Source organism: Hermetia illucens, chromosome 1, assembly GCF_905115235.1.
Source record: "Hermetia illucens chromosome 1, iHerIll2.2.curated.20191125, whole genome shotgun sequence".
Taxonomy (NCBI): Eukaryota; Metazoa; Arthropoda; class Insecta; order Diptera; family Stratiomyidae; genus Hermetia; species Hermetia illucens.
In genome coordinates, this window is record NC_051849.1 from 7,472,303 (window position 1) to 7,492,643 (window position 20,341).

Genomic DNA, 20,341 nt, shown 5'->3' on the forward strand with positions numbered 1-20,341 from the left:
TTCGTAGGCTCGTCAGCGGGCTGCTGGTTGCTTACCTGTTTGCAGAGGTTGATTGGCGTCCGAGCCCTTACACACTCTGCATCGTTTGTGTTTTTATTCGTCGACGAGATTTAAAACTGGAAACCACTATTCCATTTGCGGCCTTGCGCTCTGAGGTCCCTGTTGTTGGTTTCAACATAGCGGGGCTACCACTCGCGCTGTACTGCTCGAAGTAAATCTCGTCTGACAGACGGACAGGCAGACATTCGATAGATTTTAATAAGATTTTGTGTGAAACAAACCTTAAAAAGGGACTACAACCGGTGAAAATGAAAAACGCAAGATTAAGGTTGTGGAAATTGTGCCTTTTATTGTGCCGTTTATATATTTCTGTACATAATCAAAATAAATAAAAATACATTGAAACTTAAACCAAATCGAGTGGAAATGCAAATTCATTTATATATAGGACATGCACGGCCATTGTGGTTGTGAACATGCGACATATGCGGGTGTGATGTACTCCATTCGTACCACACCTTCTGTGAGGATAGGCACCGCCAAAAGTTAACTTCGAGCATATCGCCAGCCTTGAGTTGCTGCGGCTCCTGTGAAGTTTAGAAGTTAAAAAAAAGACATTTAATAATGGTTTTGAATTGACGAAATGCTATGGGCAAAAAACGATATTACAAATGGTAAAGAAATTTCCAAAGAGTTGGGTTCCCGACGATTCGAGGGTACATTTATCTATTCATCTTCTACTCCCTTAACTTTAATCACTTCATCAAAACTACTCACCGTGATCGGGAAAAACATCGAAAACCACGAAACTAAGCTCTTCGAATGCATTTGTGGGTGCGTGCTTAAAACAATGTCCTTGTATAAAATCGTATCAAAATACCCAGCGAATCCGTGCAAAACACAATCTTGTGTTACTTCGAAAGTGAGTGTCTTATAACGGGAATTATCTATAACTTTATCCTTGTTCGGATGATTGAATTCGAAGAGCGCTTGTGGTTCGGCAATGTGGTAGACGTTTTTTAAGTAAACGACGTAGTTGTTCTCCGCCTGAGTCGAGTAGCTATGCATTTTCTCACGGGGATTCGTGCAACGGTCCACCACAACTTGCCGTACAAGATTGTAGATTTTCGACGACATCACTGGATTTACGTATGAGGTAGAGCGGCATGGTATGCTTATTCCGTCAGGTTTTAAGTGTTTTTGGGCCCCGTCCAGACATTCGGGCGATAATTCATTATCACCGAATGATCCCAATAACTCGGAGACTAGAATATCAGCCTTTTCGGGAGGGGTGAAATCGCGCATATCGCATGAAATGATCTGTACATCTGTGAATGAGAAAATGTAAGGATCGAAGACCACATCACAAACCAAAGTGGATACCTTTGTCACTCCAAAGTTCTTCCACTAAGGATGTGAGAGTTACCACCGCGTTTGGGTTCTTCTCTATTATGTAAACCTTAATTTTACGACCGGTATTGGCTGACGCGTTCAGCGCAGCCCTGACTAATGGTCCACGTCCAGCTCCTACTACCATAATAATCACCTGCCAGGAGAGGAGTTAGATTATCATCGTCCATAGTACACCGAATACTTACAGGTTTATTGCTTATTTTGGAATCGGGAACTCTATCGACAAGTGCAAGTTCAATCGCGTCTTGATAAAACTTATATTTAGTAGGATCCTTCTCGAAAACTTCATATGTGTAGGAATCGAGGTCATCAATGAGAGGTTGCAGCGGGATTTCGAGCAGATCATCAAATCTGAAAGGAGATTTATTATTACATTAATAAGTTTATGCAAAATACATATAGGCTGAAATATTAACCAAATCAATTTCACTATTCTTATTTCATTTCAATTATGAGAACAAAAATTTGTTTGCATTATCATATTGCATTTTACAAACCGGTAGACTTCCTTGTAATCGGCTATCATTAAGGCATTGAAGTACTTGGACTAAATTCAGAGCATCAGCTGGTTATTCATGAATGATTCTATGCTGTGCACTGTTTCTTGTTTAAATATCGCTGGTCCATCGAGCCTACAATCACGTGGTCCTTCGATACCTCAAATAAGTCATCGTGCTTATAATTAAATCTGGCGAATATCATACAAAACCCGAGCGATCTCCTCTTCTTGTCAACACCCTTCAAACCATCCGTAAATCTAAAGTTCCACACTCATTTGAGTCCACAACGTTAGCCTAAAGGAGCAATCAGATATTGTGAAGGAGTTCGAGGCTTTCTCCAAAAATTATAAAAAGGACTGAGCAACCCGAAAGACCCTTGGAGTACCTCCAGAAGAAACTCAAAAAGCTTTTTACGGGCTATTCCTCAAACAATGACAAGCTAGTTCGGACCCGCCAGCAAACGTTTCACAGAATGTATATGGCGGCACATCGGAGGTGCGAACCCTGAATGACATCGAGAATTCGCCTCTACCGCCGCATCGAACGGCTGTGGAATCAGCTGACGGCTTGACAGGAGAATGGGGTGAGAAATATCAAGAGTGGCATGCAGAAGGAGACTCAACTCTAGTCGACCGGCCCATCTGCCGACGCTTTAACGAAAAACAGAAATTGAATTCTTACCGCTTACAATTAAAACACCTCTAATTTGTGTTTTCTATAACTAACGTGAATGTTTAGATAACGTGAAAAAAAGTAGTTAAATTAATAAAGACATAACGTGAATGTCCAGATACCGAGGATTAAATTAGCTAAATTAATAAAAGCAGATTATTTATTGGGGAAAGGGAGCCCCAAAAGCAGATGAAGTCGAAATCCGTAGCGTTAATCGGGTATCCACACAATTTCTTTGTTATTGATATTGCCCTTTTCCTTAATTTTCCAATAAGACCCCACTTCGGTTGCATTTTCATCACACTTGACGCTGTGTGACAAGCTCACAGTAGCGAGACAACCACAAGACGAACACAGAAATCCATGATGACTGGGATTCGAACCTAGAGCAATGTGATTGAAAGGCTGACGATCTACCCTCTCACCCATCGCCCCGTAAAGATCGCTATTACTTTCGGGAATTTCTCCAGGAGAAGCAGTTTCTCATTAGAATGCGAATGATATTGGAATGCCAGCTTTAGCTGTCAGGAGTTGTCATATTGTGACACACGTTGTCATGAAAAAAGTCGACAACTAGACGGTACGCAACTTTGAAGAATCCTTGAAGGATATAAGGAACCTTCCGATAATGGACATGTTGTGGGTATTCCTTTTAACAATATATCAGCTGCTGGTTGCAAACTCACGATTGAGGAAAGGAGTTAATTCGCAAATCGAGGAAAATTGCTACGTAATTATCTAGCATATCCAGACTTCAGGAATTGCAAGAGCAAAACAAGTTGCCACGAGTGCAACAAAAACAATCATACACTCCTACACTTGAAGAAGGATGTAAGCGCAAACGGCCAATAATTTTCATTAGGAAAACTGTTTCTATAAGAATATCCCCTAATTTCCAGTCCAATTATAAACTAGGAGTGGAAGCTTCCTTCTCCCGAAAGAAGGATGTATACCGGACCCAAGAAACAACAAAAAAAATCCTGCTCAGGTGGAGAAAACTTGAATACGTGATCTCGTCTGACATTGGAAAGATGTTCCGGATCATTCGGCTGTAACCCTACCACCAGGATTTTTAATGTATACTGTACAGACTAACTAGGGATGTGACAGTTCAGGAGTACGTGCTAATGATTCTTTCTTTTTGAGAAGTTCCTTTTATGTTCTTGTCCAGCAGAACATTGTGACGACTAGGCGAAGAAAAGAAAGTGACGGTCGTGTGGGCCAAAAGTTAAGGGCAGTTTTCTAAGTCGATAATTTGCTAAGTGGCGCAACGCAAAGGGAAAAGTTCTCATTAAACAAATGATTGGGACTCTGGCTTGGTGGTCTCGAACGCCTGAGCCGCCCCTGGAAACTACACAATCAAACCGGAGTTTTGGTTTTCGGCTCAGACAAGAAGGCGTTAAGGATTCATTGATGATGGGCGGCCTAGGGCAAGAAACGACGACCTTTTGAAATCCTTAGCGGTTTTTGGAAGCGGGAAGTTCGAAATCGCTTGCACCTTGACTGGGTACAGTTGCATGCCTTCAGGTGGCCGAGGAATCTCACCTGCAATTGTAGACATTTGCACTTTTCAACATTAAGAACTAGACCGGCCTCAAAGAGACGTTGAAAAATGCACTCGAGGTGCTCTAAATGCTCGGACTCAGAAGAAGATGCGATCAGGACATCATCCAAATATACGAAACAGAAGTCGAGGCTTCGTAGCACAGAGTGAATTAATCTTTGAAAGGTTTGCACCACGCTGTACAGTGAATTCAAAAAGTCCGAAAGGTGTGCTTATTGCCATTTTCGGAATGTCTTCGAGAGCTACAGGGGTTTAATGGTATGCCCTGACTAAGTCCAAGGTCGAGAAAATATGGCAGCTTTCGATAGAGTGCGCAAAGTCGTGGATGAGTGGTATGAGATAGCGGTTTGGAATGGCCTGAGCATTCAGAAGTCGTCACAAGGTCTCCACTCACCATTGGATTTAAGGACAATATGAAGTGACGAAGACCAACAACTGTCTGAGGGCCTGCAAATATCCTGCTTAAGAAGTTCTTCGAACTCTTTCCGTGCTACTGCGAACTTCTGCGGTGGTAATGAACGCATCTTATAGGGCCTACAAATAAGTTCTGTCGGTTTTTTTCTTTAAATTTGAAGCTTTATTGTGAAAAATTGGTTATACATTCATTCTTCAAAGTATTGCCCATCGCTAGCCACAACTTTCTTCCATCTTTCAGACAATTCATAGATACCATCGCGCCAAAAATTGGCCTGCTTGGCCGCTATCCACTCATCGAGCCATTTTTTGAGTTCGTCGTAATTGGAGAAGTGCTGGTCAGCCAAGCCATGCTGCATCGACCGGAACAAATGGTAATCAGAAGGAGCAATGTCTGGAGAGTACAGCGGGTGGGGTAGGACTTCCCATTTCAACGTTTCTAGATATGTTTTAACGGGCTGTGCAACATGTGGACGAGCATTGTCATGTTGCAAAATAACTTTATCATGCCTTTGCTGGTATTGCGGCCGTTTTTTCTTGAGTTCGCGGCTCAAACGCATCATTTGACGTCGGTAGAGTTTGCCCGTGACCGTTTCGTTCGGTTTTAGCAGCTCATAGTATACCACACCCAGCTGGTCCCATCATATACACGGCATGATCTTCTCACCATGAATATTCGCTTTGGCCGTCGATGATGATGCATGGCCGGGGTATCCCCACGTTGCCCGACGCTTGGGATTATCTTAATGGATCCACTTTTCATCGCCAGTAACTATTCGATGCAGAAAACCCTTCCTTTCTTGTCGTTGGAGCAGATGTTCGCAAGTGAAAAAACGGTGTTCGACGTCTCTTGGCTTCAGTTCATACGGAACCCAACTTCCGACCTTTCGGATCATTCCCGTTGCTTTTAAACGGTTGGAAATGGCTTGCTGAGTGACTCCAAGTGTTTTTCCAAGTTCTTCTTCCGTTTGCGATGGATCTTGGTCCAACAATGCTTCTAATTCTTCATCTTGAAAAATTGTTGGCCGTCCGGCGCGCTCTTCGTGTTCCAAGGCAAAATTGCCACTTTTAAACCGTCCAAACCACCTCTGACACGTTCGCTCAGATAGAGCATGGTCACCATAAACTTCCACCAAAATGCGATGACTTTCGCTTGCTTTTTTTTCATATTGAAATAATGAAGTAGAACTCTCCGCAAAAACACATTACTTGGTACAAAATTGGCCATTTTCGTTGATGAAAATAGTATTGTTGTTTACACTTCAATTAAATAAATTATACTGACGTTTGTGCCTATTGACAGTAGCTTTCCGATGAATGTTTGGAAATGTGGATCAATGGAATAAAAAACAAGCGACGCCATCTATTGTGAAAACCGACAGAACTTATTTGTAGGCCTAATAGAAAAATGAGGAACCAATAGTGTTGATGTGATGCTGAACATCATGCTTAAAGCGCTCAGAGAGACTACGCTCGGTAGTAATGTTGCGATATTTTTGAAGAATTGCGGCAACGTCTTCAAAAAGAGTGCTGGGTGAGCAGGATGAGATTTTTCCTGATCAACTAAGGGACGTTGTCGGGTCAATAAGGGACCTGTTGTGAATATCCACTAGCAAACCATAGAAAATCCGCGCCTAAGATGATACTAATGTCTGACATTATGAAGCGCCAAGAAAACGTTCGTCGAAGTCCTAACCTCAAGTCTACTTACCTTTTCTGCCTCGAGTTTCAATGATTGTGGTACTAAATTTTTATGTCGGGAAGAACCGAGACTTCAGCGGCTGTATCGACCAAGTGAAGTGGCCAGAACTCTCGACAAGTCTGATTTATTTGGTGAGAAATTGCAGGGGGTGGTACACTTTGTAGTCTGTACTTGCCGAAGGTTCCGACGACCTGCTATCCGATCGCCCATTTCGGGAAGCGGATCTAGATCTTGACCTAGTTCTACTCCCCGAACGCAAAGCACAGATGGCCTCTGCCAAATTCGTGTGGATGTTAATGTTGCCACCATCTGATGCAACCGAGCTACCTAGCCTAAGTTGTCGCGGGCTACTTCACCAACAATGGATCGCACGTGGATCTCATGGATTTTTTCCGCGATGACGGCTTAAGTATCTAGAAACCCCGAATCTGCACACGTCAGAATGGCCTATGTGCTCTCCTGAAGCCTCTGCAGCCACAAATACTGTAGCAGATTGGGGTCGATTTTGTCAGTACCCAATTACTTCATCTTAGCTTTATCAGTAAGCGATTAAGTTTAGTCGTCTCACTTACTGACAGGCGTTTTAAGAGTTGCTTTTTTAATCGCCTATAAGAGCAGCCTTAGAAGACGTCGGAGACAAGCCCAACTGCCTCCTCGTCAAGTCCGACCAACGCGTAATTAAAACAAACGGCATCCGCTGTGACGCCGGCCAAAGTGAATTGGGCTTCGAGTTGGAGAAACCATGCTGCCGAACTTTTACGCTAAAATGCCGGCACCCGTGTGGCCGCAGTAGCTGCGGAGGACATGGTTTTGTGGAAACGAACATGCAAGTGGAATGAGCGAAGTTCAAGAAATAAAGAAAAGAGCAGAGGAGAAGAAAAATGGAAAATGGTCGTATAATATTTGTTAAACAGAAAGAGGTAACGGCAATTCTTGCGGCCCGAAGAGTTTTAGTTTGTTTAAAAAAAAAAAAAACAAAGAACATACGATGCTTACAAACTTGGAATAACAATGAAATTTGCCTGTTTGATTGCTTTTTTTTTCTTCAGCCATACCTTTGTGTTCGTCTTTAGCTTTCTCTTCTTCTTTTGCGGAGGTAAAGCAGAAGACAAAGGTTGATTGGGAACTGAAGTTGGTTGTAGATTTTGTAGAAGTACGACTGCGGAGCTTATCCTCAAGTACTTTGTAGTCGTCGAGCAAATTGGAAGATTGACAAAGAGAAACTACAATGTTGTCGACGGTGGCCTCACTAAATTTCCTATCCACACCAGTGGTTGCTGCCAATGAGATGGGGGCTGTTGCTGCACGGTGAATGATGCTGTTGTGGATGCTGTGCTTCCGGTTGTTGCGATTGCTTGCCGGGCGATTGTGCTGGTGCAGGCTGCGATTTTATTGATGCCAATGGTGATGTACTTGTGCAGTTGGGTGGGATTTTAGTAGCTGTTAGTTTAATCAAATTCGAATTGCAATGCAGCTTGTTGATTGGATACGTTGGGAAGCGACTGGAAAGTGAAATTGACTCGTCTGCTGCAGCGGAGCACCGCTACTCATTGTCCCCTTTGTCGAGTTTTTGAGGCTGCATGTTCTGGGAATTTCGTAGCTGTATTGTTGATTTTGAGCTCGTACCTGAAGAGCAAGGAGTTAGAATCACGGAAGCGAAATTCGGTTTCTTCTTATAACTTCGCGATTTTTTTGAATTTGCACTGGACTTTGTAGTCTACTGGAAGAATGGTGTAAGTACACTGGCTGGTCACCAATTGTAGGTAATTAAAATTACAATTTTCGCTATCAAAAATTGTTTTTCGATCTCGTGGCCAAGCACGAATTCCGCGCAGTTTGTATGCTGAATGGGCAGCCAAAAAGCTAGTGGGCTCGCTTCTTTGAAGGGGTAGCGGAACTTTTTCGTGCGGGCAATCGATTAGGACAGGCACTCATATCCACTGAAAATTTACAAGAGAAACAAGCGTTGTAGGATCGGATTCACAATGTCTGTTGTACGGAAGAAATATTAGTCCAGGTTTGCAGCAAAGAATGAATCAATAAATGAAGCGCTGCGTAAGTTGCATCGGAATGCGTGGAGAGGCAGCAATACCCTCAGAGCGTAGCGTTTGAGAACGTAGGGACCAATTTGGGTTGACTTTTGAGGTGAAAGCATTGGAACTGTGAACACCAGGGACAGTAGCTGGGGCCATCATCCTTTTTTTAACGCTGGTAACTTTCGCTCTGCAGCCTACAAGTTACATGGTCTATCTGGGGAGCAAAAAAATGTCGAATTTTAGCCAAGAGTGTTAAAAAGCAATTAATAATCAACTCAGCGGCAAAGGAAGGGTTAAGAAAAACAAAAAAGCTCACTGAGTCTTTACTTCAATTATAAAGTGACTTGCCTGTGTAAAATACAAATAATCATTGGCGCAACAACCCATATTGGATCAGGGCCTTGAAGTGCGTTAGAGCACTTCATTCAAGACCGAAACGGTACACTACAGTACACTGTAGGGAGCATTGTGGTCAATATTGCGCTCGCCCGATATTATTACCCTGACTTGACTCAGGTACTCATTCACAGCTGAGTCGACTGGATAGGTCATTGCCACTGACAGTGGTAGCCCTCGTTTTACTGGGATCTATCGTCAAAAATTCAGTTTCCTTGAGATTCAATCTGAGACCGTGATGCATGTGGAAATTATTCCTTTTTTGGACAAGTTCCTCGAGATCAGCTGTGCTATGGTGCGCTAGGAAAATATCATCTGAATAGTGCAATGTACACGGCGCTGGACGTTGAATGTTTCGTATGACAGTGGTCATAACAAGACAAAAGAGGAGTTGCATGAGGGCGCTTCCTCGATGAACACAAGAGACACGAAGCGATTTTGACACCCGCCACACGAAAGTCCTGGGGGTTTAACGTGAGTACCTACCGTGAAGGCTTAATCCCACGGTCCTCTTCGAACGCGGATTGATTTTGTGACCACAATCAGAGCCCCGCCATGCAAGCACAGCGGTCCTGGTTTATACTGAGTGCAGGCTCAGCATTCATACCAGTGGATGCGAGGCCTATCTAACACCTCTGCCGCAACTCGGCACCCGAGTTATACAGCGCAACTCCACGCTTGAACTCCAAGGAGCTCTGCCCGCGATGTAGGCATAACCACAACCACCATGAAACTCCCACTAGGGGGCCAACCGCAAATAACCGGGCCGAGAACACATCCTCCAGGAATTCTACTGGAGCATATGCTCTCAGAGGGCCATCTCAGTTCCCATGGTACCAGATAACCTCCGGTGAGGCTTTGTGGCAGAGCCACTTCAGATGAGTTCCTTGCAGACTCGAGTCTGATCGCCCTCCTCGAGTACGTGGGGACGGAACTCCCCAACGGGTTAACTGGAATCAGCCCGAGGCGGAGAACCGCGACGGAACCTTTCACCAGCTAACTACCGCTCTGCGTACAACACAATACAAAGGACATCACAAGACAACACTAACACCAAACACACAAAAACTGGTGGCTAACCATCGCGGCCACTAGGCCATTCGCCCATCAACTGCAAGCGAAGTAGCGCCGAGGAGCTCCCTCCTTCGTCGGAAGGCAGCACTCGCGAATGCATTAGCACGTTTAAGCGTCCCACTGCTAGCAAGGCACTGGCTAACATCGAAGATACCGTTCAATACGTGGACGCCCATGTCGTCTAAATTGCGGATGTCACTGTACGCTGGACAGACACAGAGAACATGTAACCAGTCCTCCAAGTCAGCCCTACATAAAACAGCCCTGACTGGAGGCAAGGTTGCGCTTGAGGAGGAACTCATTCAAGCTGCCATGCCCAGTCAGGAGGAAGCCCATCTCAAGCCCAAAGTCCACGACGGAACTTCCTCTGGCAGACACATTTCTAACGTACTTATACGTGATCGATCACTTTCTGCCGGATCTTTAAAGACCCTCCGATCAACTTCACACAAGGCGAACGAGGTAAGATGCCTTTAAGCATCATCCCGACGGTCTTCTCCGTTGAGATAGCGACAGCGACTTTACTGGACCACGCGTTAACGATGTGCATGTATTCGGCAGCCTGCTGCTCGAGCTCACGGCGAGTGCTCCCCTCAACAAGAATGAGGAGATCATTCGCGTAGGCAACACATTCAGTCACGGAAGAAAGCTTACCCAACAGTTCGTCCATCATCAGATTCCATATAAATGGACCTGCGATAGATCCCTGCGGGCATCCGCGCTCAACATTCACCCACACACGCTCATTGACACCCTGGACGAATGCCTTTCTACCGTGGAAGTAGCTCTTCCACAGAGCCAATTCCCAGCAGTCTCACTCACGAATTTTTGACAACACAGAGGACCAACTTAGGTAGTTAAATGCGCCTTTGAAATCAACAAATATTCCAAGGACGTATTTGCGAGGACAACCGACAACAAAATTCCTAACATGCATCAAGGCGTCGTCGATGGACCTCCCAGTGCGGAAGCCATACTGCCCGTCAGACGCCAGATGGGATGATTTCACCGCCAGTCGCTGGACCATAATCCTCTCCAGGACCTTGCCAAGGGCCGGGAGAAGAGATATTGCCCTGTACGACCGAGGACTACTCTTATCCTTCTCTGGCGACTTCAGGAGCACAACCACCCTGGCAGTCTTCCAGAATGCAGGGAAAATAGCCCTCCCGAAAACTTGACAAACCCGGCTTGATTCGGGATTAGTTGAAGCGATTCCTGCCAAATGAAAACAACTTTGCCACCGGCTCTATGCTCCACCGTCCAATGATCACCTCCGTGGGTTAATTATTAACGTCAAGTTTGTCACGCTTCTGGTGTTCCTCTTTCTACGCCTAATATTCACCTACCACCAATAGAACTTATCGATCGAAGACGACTACGGAACTTACCCTCACTTTAGTGTAACCAATTGGAAGCACTTAAGATATGGAACTCACCCTTGCATCGGATCGACTACCTTGAACTTCTCCACTAAATGTTTAATGTACTCTGCATAGTGCCGCAGACTGCCATCCTCCCGGCTTGCCTTCACGATGAAGTGTGTGTTGTTGCCAATGAATTTGGAGAGAATCTCCTGGTGCGCCTTGGACAAGACGGGATAGTTGTTCTTGTTGCGGACGAACATATGCGAAGGCACAATTATGCACTCGACCGGTTCGCCCAACCAACGTCGTAGAGACTCTTTGCTGGGCAGGTCCTCACTCAGTTCCAGCACGAGTTTGATTTTTGTATTGAAGTCGGCGGCGGTGCGGAATTTGTTCCACCAGGTCCACGTATCTTCTGCACTGCCCTCCACATCATCCTCAGCGCAATCCGAGCGCCAAACTTGTTTCATGTAATTTGGATCAACCATGGGAACTGCAGCCAGGACAGTTCCTGAAAGAATAGAAATTTAGTTTTCGGTCTTTGCACTTGGGAGGTCTTGGAATTTACCTTTTATACTGCGGCTAATGAGTCGTGCAAAGTTGACAGTCCTTCCCGACTTGATGCGAACCATCATGTGCCCGTGCTGGACCAGGTGCTCTGCGAAGGACATTTCCTGGATCAATGTTGCCTCGGAATGTCGACGCACTTCCTCGTCCGGCGAGTCGCAGTCTATATTGTCGCTTAGGACAGAAATCACTTTATGCAACCAATCAGTCGATTTCAGGATGAGATCCGAGCGCGAGAATACAGCGTGCCTGGATTTAATCGGTTGCGCCGCAAGCTCCCGGTAGAACAGGGTATTGACGATAGGAATGGCGACCGCATCGTAGCAGTTGTTTGTAGCGAGATCGATACATTCCGGCAGGTCGGTCGCATGTTGCTGGTAAAGGCACACGTACGTTTTTATCATTTTCAGTTGGTAGAAACGAGGACGCGGCTCGTTTATTGGATAAAACGCGAATGGCACTAGAGGTAGACAACGGTTCCGTGTTGGGCCGGCGAATTTGACAAAGTCGCGGACTTCCGAGCGACTCACGCCGTGTACGTTCGATTGTCAAAGGGAGCTGATAACCTAACTTTTCCGGCATTATCTTCCGACACTTCCCTTCCAACATGAAATTATTTGATTTTTCCAAACATATATGTCAACTTGCTCTAGTACTTCACCTCCCAAACGACAACACTTGGCTGGTTGCAGGCCAATTGCAACCACTATCAGCTGTCAGTTGTCACCAACCCACCCACGTCTGGTGGTTGATTTGGTTCGCGACAAGTGTCAACATTGCCGATGGGAAGATTTGTTGACTAAAGCCAATATGTCGCGCGATATTTTCTCTAAACATTTGCCGAATGTTAAATTGGCAACCAGATTCGATGCAGATGGCAATGAAATCCAGGTGACTATAAGGCTTCAACGGCTGTGACAGGAATTAATCGAATTTTGATCCTTTCAGGTGGAGCGTCGAGAGGATGAGGAGGAAAACACCAAGCGCAAGGAGATTTTCGATATCCTGGTGGCGGCCGGGTACTATCGGGCCTTGATCAAAGGACTGTCGGATTTTGATAAAATCGTCGGGGGAATGACCTGGTGCATCGAAGCCTGCGATTTTGATGTGAATGTCGATTTGTTGTTTCACGAGAATCTCACAATTGGACAGAAAATGTAAGTAACTTGGGGACCTTTAGTAGGTCCTTGAAGCAGCAGCCTTTCCTGAAGTCATGGCTGGAGGCTGGAGAATTGTCAGAACATCGAAAGCACCAGTGAATCCGCAAGGTCCAGTAAGATTCTGTCCAAGGAACATAGGATCCCATCCTCTCTTAAAAAGCCCGAAAACTCCTTGACGGAACCTTGTGGGGAAATCTTGGAGCATCTGGTTCAGACGCACTTTCTTGCCAGCGAAGTGGATTGTGAGTCAGAGCCTTGCTTGCAGGGTTTGTAGCCACCCCAGTCGTGCAAGACTATGGAATCAGTAATTACCGATGATAAGATCAGCTGGGCTATAAACTCCGCGTATAAATCTCCGGGTCCAGATGGCATAATGCCAGTCATACTACAGAAGCAGCAGGAAAGGGTTGCGCCGTGGCTTGTCGAGATTTACCGGAGCTGTATCTCTTTAGGATACGTACCACAGTCTTGGAGACGCGTACGAGTAGTTTTCATACAGAAAGCGGGCAGGTGCGGCTATGAGTCCGCGAAGGACTTGCGACCAATCAGCCTCATGTCTTTCGTGTTGAAGATCCTAGAGTGCGTCCCGGACATCCACTTAAGGTTGATTATGGAGAGAATGCCTTTCTTGAAGCCCCAGCATGCCTACCTCAAACGCAAATCCACAGAAAGCGCTATCCACGAGGTAATTGGCACGGTTAAGTGGTCACTGCAGTACAAGGAGTATACCCTAACTGCCTTCTTGGATATAGAGGGAGCATTTAACAATGTTAGTACCAACGCCATCAAGGGTGTGCCTGCAGGCCGCAAGATGCCGACTGGGCTTAAACCCAACCAAAACAGAACTGATCCCATTTACCACCAAGCCAAGGATACCTGAATTCCACCTACCTACCTACCTAGATTGGTTCTTTCCTCCAATGTAAAGTAACTGGGTGTAATCCAAATCTAAATTGGAGATTGAACATAGAACTGAGGGTTAGGAAGGCCTGTATAGCCTTTTATCCCTGCAAGAGAATCTTTACAAAGAAAAGGGTCTACGGCCGAGGATGGTTTTCTGGAGGTACACAGCTGCAGTCCTCCTTGGCAGATGCTCTTAATACACTCCTACACCTCCTCCATTTAGACCTCCTCCACATTATGGCGTGCAGTGCCGTCAGACTACGTGAGTCCGGATGCTGGACAGCGAAGCCCTATGGCCATAGTACATACATCCTAAACGAAGTACCTCGGGAAATCTGGGCATTCCCCACGGACTTCACGGGAAACTTTGCTGTGGACTTTCCAACCAGAGTAGAGTGTAAGACCGGCGGCGTGGTGCGAGGCTATGACACGGCATTTTTCATCGACGGATCAAAGACGATCTGTGGAGTTGGTGCGGGGGTTTTCTCGAATACACACAACAGTGTATTCCTCTAGAACTTCCGATCATAGGAACATAGACGGGAATCAGCGGATTGCCGGATTGACCAGGCGGGGCTGTGGTCTTGGCAGTCCTTCGGCGGATACAGTCGGTGTCTGGCTGGTGACTGTTAAGGGGGAGGGGGTGAATTTACTTGCACTACTTAGTAACCGCAGACCTAAGGTGGCGAAGGTTCACTACCTACAAGTCAAGGAGAATTTGGCCCGCTTATAACAAAACCCGATCACGAGAGCTCCTATGTCAGACGCGTGCAAATGCATACAACATTACGGCGATCTGCACGGGGCAACTGGTCCATATGGGACCATCCGCCAAGCTAGGCAAACCCTACAATTCGCATTATCGAAATTGCAGAGAAAAGAGGAAAACCCTCAGGCACTTCCTTTGTGATTGCCCAGCTCTAGCTACAGTCAGACTACGGACACTAGGTAAACTATACTTTGCGGGCCTCAGAGAGATTTCTAGTTGCAGGGAGGGAAAACTGCTTTCCTTCATAAATGCTATGGGGTGGTTCTGAAGATCTGAGCTGGACTCTGCCTCCCTGCTCTCATAACAGCAGTCATGGCCTTAAGAGTTTGTGCCAACAAAACGGTGCACCACAGTGCTAATTGGGCCCCTCAGAGCGGCCACTGATACCTACTCATAATCGATTCGATGCCTCCCTTTCCGTCTGTCTGTCTGTCACACGAGATTTACTCTGAAACGGTTGGAACTGTTGAAATGAGAATATTTGGTCTGTAAACCGTGACACGTGCAACGAGTTGTATCATTTTATGTTAGGTTTAAGTGAGGGCTCCCGATATTATATTATATTGGCTGAAATGCAGTGTCCCGCTGTCCATTGTCAAAGGTGGAATCTATTCGCACCACTTAGCTGCCATGGACCACAGATGTCGAAGGCTCCCCACTTGTGCCAAGTCAAGGAGGATTTGCTAGACGCGTGCAAATACTCACAAGATTACCGCGGCCTGCACAGAGCATTAACCTATAGGGACCATGCCATTAGCCTCGGCATACCTTACAAATCGCCTTGACGAAGCTGTGAAGAAGAGGAAGAAACCCATAAGCAATTCCTTCCCAACTTCAGCTAGAATCAGACTACGGACACCAGGTAAACCATTATTTGAGGACCTCAGAGAGATCTTTAGCTGCAGTGCTTTTCTTCATGAATACTACAGGCTGGCTCTGAGGTGCTGAGCCGACTGAAATCTGCCTCCTTGCTCTTATCACAGCAGCCATGGTCTTAGGAGTTCGTGGCATCGTAAGACGGGGCTCCTCGGAGCGGCCACTGATACCTACCTACCTACGCCCTCCTTAAACAATAATTGAACACGTACTTTTCAAACGGAATATTTCTACTACCGTGTCATCATTCTCTTTCACTGCAAACCATAAAGTACGCAAGCAACAGCGCATAGGTAATTTCGATGGTGTTGCCCCTCTCTGCTTTTCACTACTTCTCATAAACTATGATTTGAATCGAAAAAAATACTACTGGAAAAAAAACTGCCAACTGTAAATGGTATACGTAAATTATTACGTGACACCGTCTTATACTAAGTGCTTTGCGGTAATTGACTCTTTTATAGAGAAAAGTGGACAGTCCTCGGCGCTCCCTGCGCCGACGTCATTATCTCGTACGGGGTGCGTAGGGAATAGTGCCCATACAATGCGGTGCATCTGTTCAGCCTTAAGTGAACTGGGTTTCCGCAGAGGCCCAATTTTTCGGGTTATCAGTTTGTAAGCAAGTCCCCACGGGTCCCCATTCACCTCGCCGAGCAGATCTTCTCAGCAGCGAGCTCTGCTCCAGTTTATTACGCCTTTTGGCTGATCTGTACTCTGTCATTATGGTACATACCTCCTCCCGGTCTTTTAGACGTTGTGTTAGGCGGCGGAGTCTGTAACACTCCTTCCGAAAGTTTGCGAGGTCTCATGCCCTCCTGGGCATGGAGGCTCCGCAGGCCGTCGTTATCAGGTTCATAACTGAACTTATGACAGTGTCAACAGCAGCGCCACCATTACTAGGAGTTCCTTCCAGCGCAGCTCCACCTGTCCAAAGAGTTTCGATAAACCTCCGGGTGTTCACCATCGCAACGTTCCATACACCGACAGTTTGTGTTCACCACTTCGAAGACAAGGTATTGATGGTCTTTTCTCGAGAAGTCTTCCAGAACTCGCCAGTCGTTCACCAGCGACACCAGTGAGTCCGACGCAATGCTTCCCTCGCAGCCTGGGCCCCGGAACGTTGGGGTTGATCCGGTGTTCAAAACTACCAGTCCTGTTCTCGTCGCCATTTCGAGATTCTCTCTGGAGTCTGAGTGAGGCATGTCCCATTCAAGTGCCCTAGCATTGAAGTCACCCCCAGGACCAGGATCCGCCCATCCGTGCTCAAGATAGAGTCTTCCAAAGCATCAAGCCTGCGTCGAAAATCCGGCATCGTCTCATTCGGTGTAAGATAGACACTGAAAAACGTTATATCTAAACACCGAATCCAGACAAAGCCGTCCCCTCGGCCTTGGGTAAGGACTCTAAGGAGAGTGCCGCCCCCAACCTAGATGCCAGCAGTTCCTGATATGTCAGGGTGCCATGAAACTAGATCCTCGTTTCAGTACTGCTCTCTGATGAGCACCAAATCAGCTTTAGTTTCCGCAGCAAATTGCGCATGCAACTCATAAGCGGTGCATAGCGTTTTGTAGGATGTGAATCATGTTGACCACGTCCTAGCTTTTTTCAGTTCTACTCTGAAGACTGCATACCGCGCCGAGCCCACAATGTTCGCAATGTTCACATCAGACGCGCCCCGGTCCCTACATAGGACGCAGGTTTCCTTTACAGGTGTTCGCTTTATGGCCTGTGGCCTATGAAGCTGCCCCGCGTATTGCTCGGCAACTTCCACCACAACGAGCTTTGGCCTCGAGAGTTCGCACATATGATGCTAATTCGGACATTGGTTAGGCAGTCAAGATCTCGGATTCTCAGAGAACATGTAGGTTTCAGGTTGGAAACCAAAACCAAACGCCCCTTGACTGCTCCACAGAATGTAACTTTATATGTTGTCCTCGGGCCTAGTTCGACTGGGACTTCACCACCCTTGGTTTTACGAATGCAAGACACTTCTGCTCCGCTATCTTCGGGTTTGATCTTGTAACGGATTTCACTGAGGACTTCCGCAAAAGTCTCGCCCTCCCGCTGGCTTAATAAATAGAGCTGGCGGTCTAGTCCTATTTCGTCTCCCCACCTTTTCTTTTGGTGCTCTCTCCTCCAGTTTGCTCTGCAATGGTTTGTCTGCGATCCGCTTGGTACTCGAAGTATTCTCATCGGGAGGCGGTTGTTTTTGCTTCTCGCGGATTTTCTCTTATTCTCCGTACCCGCCTATAATATGAAATTCTGTCCAGGAGTTCCTCTAGCTCTAGCAGCCCGTTTTTCTGGAAGAGCGTCGCAGATCGCAAGGGCTTCACAACTGCCGCGCATTTCTTAATAAGCCTTTCCTCTTCAGCTTTCACCAGAGTAGTCGGCAGCGCTCCCACTCGGCTTATATTCGAAACCATTAGGCTAGTTTCGGCAGTTTCCACTGTGCCTCTTTCCGAAACTATAATACAGCGTGATACTGTCTGGGTTCCCGTCTCCGTTGCAGGTGCCGCATCACTTTGGGAGTCTTCTCCTCTATTTGCACATCCCGATGTCTTGTCAAGTATTTCACCCCTTCCTGCGTCCTTTGCTGGGCGCTGGGGCAACCGACGCATTTTCGTGCTGCGTAAAACGCGGCCAGCTCACTCCCCATTCTTATTATCTCCTTGTTCGTTTTGTTTATGGTCGTAAAAAACTTCATTACCAGCGCATCATGTGCAAGGGAGCGGGCCCCAATAGTCAGGAACGGGTATATTCTGGGCGAGAAAGCCCCTACCCCAGTTCCCCGGAAATCACGGACGGATCAGCGCTCGCAGTCTATTAATACCGGTTCAATCCAGACTACCCGTCTAGAGTCCGGAAGGGGCTGGCTCCTGATACATGCCAAAACTACCACCTTGGTGAAGCTAGACTCACATCACCCCATCGGCGTCGACTATTCAAAACGACAGACCAATTCGGCCCTCCAAGTTTCATTTCAACTTTCAATCATTTGAATTCTAATTCATTCACATTCGCTATTCTTCTATAATAATATTTCTTCGATTGATAATTTTTCTCTATCCACAGAGCTCTTACTGAGAAAATTGTAATTGTCCTTCCAAAAATGAAATGTCCCTATCAACTGGAACCACATCAAATTCAAGGTTTGGACTTCATCAATATATATCCTGTGATACAATGGCTTGTAAAGCGTTCTGTAAGTTTTGAGTGTTATGAGAAAAAATACATGTAAACTTGTATTTTGATCCTTTCTTAATCTGTTAACAGGCAGAGAACCGCGCCGAAAAATGTGAAAAGCTCAAGGCATTTGCCGTGTCGCAATTTCACAATCACTTTCAATTTAAAACTGATCGAGAGAATTTGGAGAAATTGCAAAATGCTTACGATAATATAAAGCGAGTGCAGGTGAGTCCCTTTGAATATCAATCCTAAATCCTATATTTGGTGGGAGAAGTTGCAGAAGTGTTACGGTTTTAAGGGAAATTAACTAATTAGCTTTGCACTTGTCGTTTTCAGAACATATATAGCCCCCATCGTCAGTACAAACGAAAAGATGCTGGCAATGAAGACGAACGCACCCGAATCCGTATCACTCTTCTGGAATATGGAAATAAAGGACATTCACAGAGTGCAACCTCCACAACCTCTCTATCTAAAAATTCATCATCTCAACGATCCGATGATTCATCCGGCAGCGGGACTACTGGCGAAAATGAGGATGAGTTATTCGAGAAGGAGGTGAAGCTTCCATTGTAACAATCTTATTTCAATTTGCTTTGCAATTTTTGAAAGCGTTTCTCTTTGATTTATCGCTTAAGTGCTTACTTAACACATTTCACATTCAAAATTTTTTTCTTGTGATTTTGAGTTTGTATCCAGCAGATTTACATAATCATCTCAAGTCCTGGTTTCGGTAAAATCCCTTTTTTTTCTTCATACATTTCCATGCCATTTCCATTTCATTTCCAATAATTTGTGCATGTTTTCTTATACTTTCAAACACGTTTTTCAATCTTTTATGCAAAAAAAAGCATTATTAGCCTTGTTCAACCTAGTTTTGCTTCGTTTCCTTTTATCATTTCGCTGGTTCCGGTTTACTTTCACCCACGCCAAAACACACACCAATCGAAAACAACAACAACAATGGAATGGACATTTTATTTGCAGATTGATGTTGACCAGCTGCTTAAAAATCTTTACGTTGCTAACGAGGTAATGAAATGAACTTTTTTCAATGTTTTTTTTTTGGTTTTGTTTTATCATTTGTGAATTTTTGCAATAGACGTAGAAGTGTGTTTGTGTTGTGTGTAGTGTTGAAATGTTTGATTCACTGTAGTTTGTCCATACATTGAAAATGATATATTAGGTTGGGGAAAAGTAATTTCGTATAATGTCAATAGATGGCGACACTTAAACATATCTTGTGTTGTACTTATCACATCGGGTCATACTATACGGCGATTTGAAGACGACAATCTGGGTTACAGGTGTCTCTTTGACAGTTTTATGATCGTTCGTTTCAGTCTCAAGTTATTGCGCGTCAAAGATGGAGTCCACCAAGGAAGAAATTCGTCATATTTTACATTTTTACTACCTGAAAGGTAAAAATGCAACGAAGGCGGCCAAAAAAATTTGTGAAGTTTATATGGGTCCGATACTGTAACGATTCACATAGCACAGCGTTGGTTCGATTGATTTCGTTCTGGTGTAGTGGATGTTAAAGATACACCCCGTACTGGTAGGCCAATCGTCGAAATTATCCAAGTAGACCGGCATGTGAACACTCGCTCGATTGGCCAGGAACTGGGTATAGACCATAAAACCGTTTGGAACCATTTGCAGAAGATTAAATTCCAAAAAAAAGCTGGATGTTTGGGTGCGACAAGAGTTGACGCAAAAAAATTTCTTGGATCGAATCAACGCGT

The 20,341-nt window shown here is 45.4% G+C and overlaps 2 protein-coding genes across 3 annotated transcripts in view; one reads left to right on the top strand and one right to left on the bottom strand.

Moving 5' to 3' along the window:
- Positions 1 to 323: 323 nt before the first annotated feature.
- Positions 324 to 12,369, bottom strand: LOC119647953 (protein arginine N-methyltransferase 5-like). The gene is made up of 6 exons (XM_038049344.1): positions 11,704 to 12,369; positions 11,208 to 11,646; positions 1,599 to 1,764; positions 1,384 to 1,546; positions 778 to 1,328; positions 324 to 587 (listed from the first exon to the last, which is right to left on the bottom strand). The coding sequence occupies exons 1-6, from the start codon at positions 12,104 to 12,106 to the stop codon at positions 435 to 437; spliced, it is 1,875 nt and encodes a 624-aa protein (XP_037905272.1). The 5' UTR covers positions 12,107 to 12,369; the 3' UTR covers positions 324 to 434.
- Positions 12,311 to 20,341, top strand: part of LOC119647949 (coiled-coil domain-containing protein 93) — a 31,824-nt gene continuing 23,793 nt past the window's right edge. Inside the window, exons 1-6 of one of the 2 annotated variants that reach the window (XM_038049326.1) lie at positions 12,311 to 12,593; positions 12,651 to 12,859; positions 18,483 to 18,612; positions 18,684 to 18,821; positions 18,933 to 19,154; positions 19,584 to 19,628. In XM_038049326.1, coding sequence (XP_037905254.1) covers positions 12,339 to 12,593; positions 12,651 to 12,859; positions 18,483 to 18,612; positions 18,684 to 18,821; positions 18,933 to 19,154; positions 19,584 to 19,628 — 999 coding nt within the window. In that variant the 5' untranslated portion in view covers positions 12,311 to 12,338. The remainder of the gene's footprint in view (positions 12,594 to 12,650; positions 12,860 to 18,482; positions 18,613 to 18,683; positions 18,822 to 18,932; positions 19,155 to 19,583; positions 19,629 to 20,341) is intronic. The other variant, XM_038049337.1, reaches the window with a different exon arrangement.